The sequence below is a fragment of the Palaemon carinicauda genome, unplaced genomic scaffold (assembly GCF_036898095.1).
Source record: "Palaemon carinicauda isolate YSFRI2023 unplaced genomic scaffold, ASM3689809v2 scaffold371, whole genome shotgun sequence".
NCBI classification, from domain to species: Eukaryota; Metazoa; Arthropoda; class Malacostraca; order Decapoda; family Palaemonidae; genus Palaemon; species Palaemon carinicauda.
The window spans coordinates 45,001-55,000 of NW_027171392.1; the positions used below are offsets into that span (position 1 = coordinate 45,001).

A 10,000-nucleotide genomic window follows, 5' to 3' on the forward strand; every position below is an offset into this window, starting at 1 on the left:
GAGATAGAGAGGTGGTGGTAGGGGAGGGGATAGAGTAGGAAGAGGACCTTCCCCCAAACCCCCAAACCCTTAACCAGGAAGAGCATTATGAATTTTCATTCGGGGAACAAATGCCTGACGATTGTCGAGAGGTTTTCGGTAATGGTTCTCTTTTAGCCATTTCTGGGATGAGAGGTCTCATGTCACAATGGGAGGGATCTCTGTCTCGACCCTCTGCTCGTCATGGCTTCGGGAGCCGAGTGATTTAGATAGTCAAAGAGAGAGAGAGAGGGGGGGGGAAGTGGAGGGAGGTCAGATAGGAGAGGGAATTGGGAGAGGAGAGACTCCTGGAGCAAATATCTGCGACGAAAACAAAAGAAGAGGAAGATGCTGGAGAATGATGTGCTGGTTGTAAAATGGGTTTTGCGAAATGTAAGGTCAAAAATAGTTTTGATTTGTAGTTTCCTTTTTCAGCGTTGATTTCAAATCAAGATAAAATTGGTAACTAGATATAGGTAAAGTTATTTGTGATAAGATAACAACTGAGTATCTGTCAAGTTACTGAAATTATTTTGTGATCTTGTTCACGCCAATTTTTTTCTGATTTTTGGTAAACAGAAATCGTAAAGTTTCCCTTTGTCATCTGAGACACATATCACTTTCCACAATCTCAAGCCCTTTTTATATTAATTCATTATTTTTTGTTCCTAACAGAAGGTGATTCAGTTAAATTATTACTAAAATATTTTTGGTAAAATAAAGAATAATTCTTTATCGCATGGAAGCACTCCAATTTGTTAAGAAGCAACACAAGAAGTTTTCACTTGACGTGAAGAATTCCATACACTCCACACACTAACCTCTGAGAATCATTACTAAGATTCTGAATCAATAGAGGTTACCTTTTCTGAGTTCGTAATAGGTATGAGTAGGACTGCTCAGTGTTCTGAAATCAAAAGTAATTGACTCCATTTATATTGATGAATAAGAATAAGAGAAAACCTAGTCTAGAAATTCCTGGAATGGGGAAAGAATAAACATCGACAAATTAGGTGAAGATAACATCCTCAGTGATTTTGATATTGGAATATGAGAGACTACTTGGTGATGTGAATGCATAAGTAGTTGAATAAGAGAAATACTAATCTAGCTATTGCTGAAATGAGCAAAGAATAACCAGTTACAAATTAGGTTAAAGAGACCATCTTTTCATAACTTTTTTATGGGAGTGAGTGTGACTGCTTGGTGATCTCAATGCAAAAGTAGCTTGACTGGATTTCTACTAATGAATAAGAACAAGAAAAAATTAATCAAGATATTGCTGAAATGAGCAAAGAATAACCAGTGACAAATTAGGATAAATAGACCATCTTTTCATGACTTTGTTATGGGAAGGAGTAACACTGCTTGGTGATCTGAATGCAAAAGTAGCTTGACTGGATCTCCACTAATGGATAAGAATAAGAAAAAACTATTCAAGATATTACTAAAATGAGCAAAGAATAACCAGTAACAAATTAGGATAAAGAGACCATCCTTTCATGACTTTGTTATGGGAAGGAGTGACACTGCTTGGTGATCTGAATGCAAAAGTAGTTGACTGGATTTCTACTAGTGATTATAAACAAGAAAAAAACTAATCTAGGTATGCTTGAAGTGAGTAAAGAATAATTCTAAAGGATAAGTTTTAATTCACTGTAGACTTCATATTCAGCGGAACGATTGATAAATCTGGTATATTTTAAGAATATCCTCAAATGAACTCCAGCAAAAGTCTCCTTTCATACCTTTTGCAGAAAATTCATTCAATATCAGAATTATATTCCTTGCTGGATAAATAATAATAAAAATCGAGAAAATTATTCGCTACGCAATATTTAAAAGATTCCGGAGTTTCGAAACCTGACTTTTCAATGAAGTTCGCCAATCTTTTCATCATGTCGAGACCTTTTCATAAGTTTCCATTGACTTGGAAAGTTGAAGGCCTTCTCTTCAACCCTGCAACCCCTTCCACTACCACCCACCCCCCACCGCCACCCAACCCCCTAGCCTACCCTTTTCAAGTAGTACGAAGTAAGGAGCAACTAATTAGGAAGATCAAAATGCTCTTAAATGGGATTTGAAGCTGCCATGTCACCCTGAATCAGACAGGTGAAAAGTAGGAGGCGTCGATTCCGAATTTCCTTCTGGGTTTAACGGCTCGAATTATCCCTTTCCTAGGTTTAAGGAGATTTATGCCAACGGTGATGGAGAGACACTTCGCCTCTGGGAGATGACACAGAAGAAGAAGAAGAAGAAGAAGAAGAAGAAGAAGAAGAAGAAGAAGAAGAAGAAGAAGAAAATGTGTAATTATTATTTTTATGTGATATCATCTCTCTCGAATCACTTCAGTTTTGCAGAAAAACTTCAAAGAACTAAATGCAAGTCTCTTTAGAATTTCTTTATGTTCTGTATTCATAAGAACAAATATATTAAGCTCACCAATGTACTAAAGTCTATTCAATGGAATATTATCTCATTCACATTCTTCATTGTACAAATTTTTTAGATCTTTTTTGAATTTTTTACTTTATTAGTTTCTTATATTTTAATATTCACATTTCTTATGTTTCTTTTTTTATTGTCTCTATCTCTGTTATCCATTTTTTCTCTGAATAACATTCCACATCTATCAATCCCCTCTTCGCCTTTCAACTCTTTCAACATTTTTTGTTTTATTCCCTATTAAGAGTCACGTGTAGGCCTAGTTAAATTTTTCTTATATAATAAATGTTATATTATTCACTGCAATATCAACTAATTCATATTCTTCATTGTAAAATATTTCGAAGAAACATCTCTAACGCTGAGATTTCCAACTTAAATATTACCTTTTTCATTATAATATTAACTAATTCACATCCTTCATTGTAAAATATTCGGAGTAAACATCTGACACTGAGATTTATAACTTAAATGATAGTTTACTCAATGGAATATCGACTAATTCACCTCCTTCATTGTAAAATGTCTGGAAGAAATATCTCAAACCAACAGATTTCTTATAACGATCTTAATTCACAGATAATAAGAAAGTTCTTCATATTCCATAAAGATAATCTCAAGTCATCTAAAATGCAATGGAGCATTCTATTTATATCCTATCTTGTACTTTTAATAGGTAATGGAATGTACTGTTATAATTTTCATAATAGTAAATTACATAAGCCCTTTCAGAGTGGGGATGCCTTAACAAGTCAAAAGGGTTTACTTATCAGCATGATCAGCAAAGCTATACTAATCAGGGCCCTCAGTACTAAGTTGGTTTGCTATGAGCGATCAGACGAAATGCTCCAACCATCATCAATCCGCACTAGTCAGCGTGGTGATGGAAACTGGTCAAACCCCAGGCATGAATAAAAACATTTTTAGGGTCTTTGTCCTGCAGTGGGTTAAAAATGGCAGCATTTGTTTTTGCTGTTGCTGTAGCACTGGTCAGCGTGGTGAAGAAGAAAACTGGCTATACCCCTGACATGAATAAGGACATGTCTGAGCCATTTTTCCTGCAGTAGAATAGAAACAGCTAAATATTTTTTTTATTGTATGTTACATAGAATACAAAAAAAAACTTGTTATATATTATTATTATTATTATTATTATTATTATTATTATTATTATTATTATTATTATTATTATTATTATTATTATTATTATTATTATTACTTGCTAAGTAACTTGTTGGGATTGCAAGTTATGTATGTGGCTAGAAGGTTGTTGGAGGCAGCATGAGGAAGGGCAGTGAATGGTGGAATGAAGGAGTGAAGGTAAAAGTGGAAGAGAAAAAGAGGGCTTTTGAAGAATGGCTGCAGAGTAATAGTATAGAGAAGTATGAAAAATATAGAGAGAAAAAGGTGGAAGTAAAGCGCAAGGTACGTGAGGCAAAGAGGGCAGCTGACCTGAGGTGGGGTCATGGACTGGGTCAGTCATATGAAGAGAATAAGAAGAAGTTTTGGAAAGAAGTGAAGAGAGTAAGAAAGGCCGGCACAAGAATTGAAGAGACAGTGAAAGATGGAAATGGAAGGTTGTTAAAAGGAGAGGAGGCAAGGAAAAGGTGGGCGGAATATTTTGAAAGTTTGCTGAATGTTGAGGATGATAGGGAGGCAGAGATTATTGCTGTTCCAGGTGTTGAGGTGCCAGTGATGGCAGATGAGAATGAGAGAGAGATTACAATAGAGGAAGTGAGGAGAGCACTAGATGAAACGAGAGTAGGAAAAGCATCTGGTATGGATGGTGTGAAAGCTGAGATGTTGAAGGAAGGGGGTGTGACTGTAATTGAATGGTTGGTGAGATTGTTTAATGTGTGTTTTGTGTTGTCAATGGTACCAGTAGATTGGGTCTGTGCATGTATTGTACCACTATATAAGGGTAAGGGAGATGTGCATGAGTGTTGTAATTCAAGAGGTATTAGTTTGTTGAGTGTAGTTGGAAAAGTGTATGGTAGAGTACTGATTAATAGGATTAAGGATAAAACAGAGAATGCAATCTGGGAAGTACAGGGGGGTTTTAGAAGAGGTAGGGGTTGTATGAATCAGATTTTTACAGTTAGGCAGATATGCGAGAAATATTTAGCAAAAGGTAAGGAGGTGTATGTTGCGTTAATGGATCTGGAGAAAGCATATGATAGAGTTGATAGGGAAGCAATGTGGAATGTGATGAGGTTATATGGAGTTAGTGGAAGGTTGTTGCAAGCAATGAAAAGTTTCTACAAAGGTAGTAAAGCATGTGTTAGAATAGGAAATGAAGTGAGCGATTGGTTTCCGGTGAGAGTGGGGCTAAGACAGGGATGTGTGATGTCGCCGTGGTTGTTTAACTTTTATGTTGATGGAGTGGTGAGAGAGGTGAATGCTCACGTGCTTGGACGAGAATTAAAACTGGTAGACGAGAATGATCATGAATGGGAGGTAAATCAGTTGTTGTTTGCGGATGATACTGTACTGGTAGCAGACACAGAAGAGAAGCTTGACCGACTAGTGACAGAATTTGGAAGGGTGTGTGAGAGAAGGAAGTTGAGAGTTAATGTGGGTAAGAGTAAGGTTATGAGATGTACAAGAAGGGAAGGTGGTGCAAGGTTGAATGTCATGTTGAATGGAGAGTTACTTGAGGAGGTGGATCAGTTTAAGTACTTGGGGTCTGTTGTTGCAGCAAATGGTGGAGTGGAAGCAGATGTACGTCAGAGAGTGAATGAAGGTTGCAAAGTGTTGGGGGCAGTTAAGGGAGTAGTAAAAAATAGAGGGTTGGGCATGAATGTAAAGAGAGTTCTATATGAGAAAGTGATTGTACCAACTGTGATGTATGGATCGGAGTTGTGGGGAATGAAAGTGATGGAGAGACAGAAATTGAATGTGTTTGAGATGAAGTGTCTGAGGAGTATGGCTGGTGTATCTCGAGTAGATAGGGTCAGGAACGAGGTGGTGAGGGTGAGAACGGGTGTAAGAAATGAGTTAGCGGCTAGAGTGGATATGAATATGTTGAGGTGGTTTGGCCATGTTGAGAGAATGGAGAATGGCTGTCTGCTAAAGAAGGTGATGAATGCAAGAGTTGATGGGAGAAGTACAAGAGGAAGGCCAAGGTTTGGGTGGATGGATGGTGTGAAGAAAGCTCTGGGTGATAGGAGGATAGATGTGAGAGAGGCAAGAGAGCGTGCTAGAAATAGGAATGAATGGCGAGCGATTGTGACGCAGTTCCGGTAGGCCCTGCTGCTTCCTCCGGTGCCTTAGATGACCGCGGAGGTAGCAGCAGTAGGGGACTCAGCAGTATGAAGCTTCATCTGTGGTGGAAATGTTAGAGGTTGGGCTGTGGCACCCTAGCAGTACCAGCTGAACTCGGCTGAGTCCCTGGTTAGGCTGGAGGAACATAGAGAGTAGAGGTCCCCTTTTTTGTTTTGTTCTTGTTGATGTCGGCTACCCCCCAAAATTGGGGGAAGTGCCTTTGGTATATGGATGGACTTGCTAAGCTACAATACTATTAGCCCAAGAGCTCTAACAGGAAGTAGCCCAGTAAAGAGAGAAAGCAAGAAAAAATAAAATTTCCTTAGAACAGTAACAAAATTAAAATATATATTTCCTATATAAAATATAAAAAACTACCAAAACAAGAGGAGGAGAAATAAGATAGAATAGTGTGCCCGAGTGTACCCTTAAGCAAGAGAACTCTCAGCCAAGACAGTGAAAGACCATGGTACAGAGGCTATGGCACTACCGAAGACTAGAGAACAATGGTTTGATTTTTGAGTATGGCTCTCCTATAAGAGTTACTTACCATAGATAGAGACTCGTCTACCCTTACCAAGAGGAAAGTAGCCGCTGAACAGTTACATTACCATATTTGACCCCTTAGGTGAAGAAGAATTGTTTAGTAATAATAGTGTTGTCACGTGCATGAGGACAGAGGAGAACGTGGAAAGAATAGCCAAGATTATTTGGTGTATGTGTAAGCAAAGGGAAAATGAACCGTAATTTAGAGGGAAGGATTCAATGTAATACTGTCTGGCCAGTCAAAGGAGGCAAAAATTCTCTATAGAGGTAGTATCTCAATGTGTGGTTGGTGCCCTCGGCAATCTACTAGCATATTATCAAATTTCATGATCTGTACTGATTAATATACTCTCTCTCTCTCTCTCTCTCTCTCTCTCTCTCTCTCTCTCTCTCTCTCTCTCTCTCTCTCTCTCTCTCTCTCTCATCCAATTATACACCATTCATCGATTCATCTCATAAAAGAGTTTAATCATATTTCTTCAAAATAGTGGAAAAAATGCGTTTCAGAATCATCATGTGCCGATGACACATGGCACCATATTTCACCCCCGATGATATGTTAGCTTGTATTTCTCTTTGTAATTATGATGTCCTTCAGTTGAGAGGATTTATGGTTTCTCTGATAAAAGTACGAATTGACAGCGAGACGATAAATTGATTTGGATGTGAATAGACTCTAAAGGAGACCTATTATTTGAACTGGTGAGTGTATCAGATAGCTTATGTTTGTTACCTCCGCCAATGAAGTTGAGAAGAGGTTATGTTTTATTACTTCCGCCCACGAAGTCGGAAGGAAGTAACGTTTTACCTCTTGTTTGCGTGTTTATTTGTATATGTGTATTTGTTTGTGAACAGCTTCCTGACCACAATTTTAATCGTAGAGTAATGAAACTTGCAGGGATTAACTGCTATGTGAAAAGATGAAAATTATTAAATTTTGGAGGGTCAGGGTCAAAGCTCAAGGTCAGGGTCAAGCAAAATGTCCAATTCACGTAATAAACATCGTTATCACAGAGACTTCATACTTGGTTCATATTTGAGTGTATGAAAATTCACGCCAATTAATACATGTTAAGGGCAAAGGTCATGATCAAGTTCGAGCAAAAGGTTGAGAAATAAGCTACCGTGACGGAGGTCTGCGCCCTACTGAGTGCCCCTTTAGTTGTAAGTGCTATTAGTGAAGTGTTTTTGAACAGTTGTCATAGCTACCATCTTGAGTTCTTATTATATTACTATTATTGATATTACACCTAGCTAAGCTACAACTCTAGTTGGAAAAGCAGGATGCTATAAGCCCATGGGCTTCAACTTGGAATATTATCCCAGTGAGGAAAGGAAATAACGAAATTAATAAGATACAAGAGTAGTCATGAACAAATTAAAGTAGAGTATTTAAGAACAGAAACATCATTGAAATAAACCTTTTATAACTAATTGGATATTATCTAGAAATAATAAATCCATTCATATCAGCTTCTAACTAACGTTTTAGAACAATTGTTTGAAACTAACAGCTTAGAGCAAGGAGTAATCATCTCTCCTCATCACGTTTGAATGTGTCAAATTTTATGTGGTTTTGCCGTATAATAGTTTATTTCTTATTGAAATAAATATTAATAAGTAAAACCAGTTTCACTGTGATCTCAATTGCTAATTTGAATGAATTTAAAAATATTAGAAAACCCACAGGAATTTCTCAAGTGATATTTTATTCCAGTTTCTCTAGTTAACCACAAAAACATGTCAGGATTCACAGTTAGAACATTCAGCTTTTAAGAATCGAAGTAAATTGCAACCATTATGATAGATTAGAATGATATTTCATTTGCAATATGGTACAAAAGACATATGTGGAGAGATATGATTCCAGTTATGAAATATGAACATTCGAATAAGTCATCGCAGGTTAATAAAATCTCTATTGGACTCATGATCATCAAATCTTCATTTGATACTTATAAAAAGTCTTGAGGAAAATTGATATCCATATGATTATGATCATATGGATGTCTGATAATGAAGAGACCCATCCTTATTCAGTATAATTTGATATTTATTTTTAATGAAAATGAAACTACATTCTCCAAATAAAAACTAAGTTCGTCATGATAAAAAGGAAATAAATACAGTACACTAAAAGTGATTCAACAGGTATTTGGTCAAAATTTGTCTCGCCATCTTGTCTACATATTCAAGGGACCAGGTGGTCAATCTCGGCATTCCTTCCAACAAATATTCCAGATAATTTTAACTATAAACAGGACTCCCTACGCCATCTATTGGTTGCTGAAAACAACAAAACAACTGTGGGGGAGTAAGCTTGTTAGAAAATAATTATTTTGTAATTTTAGCGAGGTCTATTCTTGTATATAGATATAAATACTTGCAATTATTTTTTATTTGGTATAATAATTAATTTTATTTATTAATTATGCCAGATATGACAGAAGTAAAGACTTCTTAAGTCACGTAGACTATAATTTTCCCCTACACCGAAAGTGCAGTCGCCCACCACAGACGGAATGATCTCCAAAACTACCAACGGACTGCGATGAAATATATCAAAAGACAACTTCATATATCGTTTATGATTTTGTATCATGACAATTTAAAATACACACGGAAGTTATAATTCCCTTTGCTAAAGGAAAAGTTTGCTAAAATGAAATGATTCATCGTATATTCTTCGATTAAACGTCTTTTGAGCTGTCAGACATTGGTACTCCTGACTGATGGATGGCCAAGGACTCAAGAGTTGATGTTGTCTGAAGCCGTAAACAGCAGAAAAAAATAGGAACGGTAGCCTCTATTGATTTCTTAATATGTTTATTTGATGGATTATATGCTATCTAATTGAAGAATTCTTTCGTGTTTACAAATTTATCATACCTATTGGCTCAATGATTCTCTAAAGATATAAATAGTTTTTAACCTAGATGGTATCTAGTGTCCAAAAACCTGCCACTTGTTATTATTTTCGTCTGCGTCGTACAAACGCAGTGCGCCTATTTCGTTTAAAGATTTTGAGTCAATTTTCATACAAAGTCGATGAAATGTATATCATTAAATATTAAGGTTTGATTTCCATAATGTAATTTCTTATTTAAAGTCATATTTAAGCTTGTTAAAGTAGATTTATTTGCGAAAAAGACAGATTAAGAATCTTTTGTTTAAAGACCTTGGTATTCCTGATGACGTCTGAAACAGAGGAAAGCACAGAAATAATAAAAAGTAAACATTCTTAAAAGGTTTAATTGGTCGATATTATGCTGTTTTAATTGATTTACTCTTTTGTCTTTACAAATTACATTATTTTTAATGTCTCATTGGATCTACAAAACAAGTTAAATTGATTTAAATGGTATTCATTGTCTGAAATTTCAACAAATTCTACACCTTTAGTCTGCGTCGGACAAAGGCACCATTCTTAATTTCAGTTTTAGTCTTTTTTTTTTATTTTGGCGTCCTAAGATTTTGAGTAAATTTTATGATAAATTTGGTAAAAAAATATCATTAGACGTTATTTCTATAGACGTCTTTTGGTTCTATAATATAATTTCCATATAAAATCAATCACTTCAGAATTCTTCAAAATTATGAAAATAGATTTTAACATTCCGTGAACATCTCAAATTCATTGTTTACAAATAGCTAAATTTCCCTTTGCCTACCAGAGCAATACATTTAGCCAGGTAGTATACCTCTGCTTAACATCTATCTACATAGA

At 36.1% G+C, this 10,000-nt stretch overlaps 1 protein-coding gene across 1 annotated transcript in view; it reads left to right on the forward strand.

Annotated features, from left to right (window-relative positions):
• The window catches only part of LOC137636729 (transcription initiation factor TFIID subunit 3-like), a 60,814-nt gene that overhangs the window by 12,157 nt on the left and 38,657 nt on the right, over window positions 1-10,000 (forward strand). Inside the window, exon 2 of the mRNA XM_068369117.1 lies at window positions 2,200-2,324. Coding sequence (XP_068225218.1) covers window positions 2,200-2,324 — 125 coding nt within the window. The remainder of the gene's footprint in view (window positions 1-2,199; window positions 2,325-10,000) is intronic.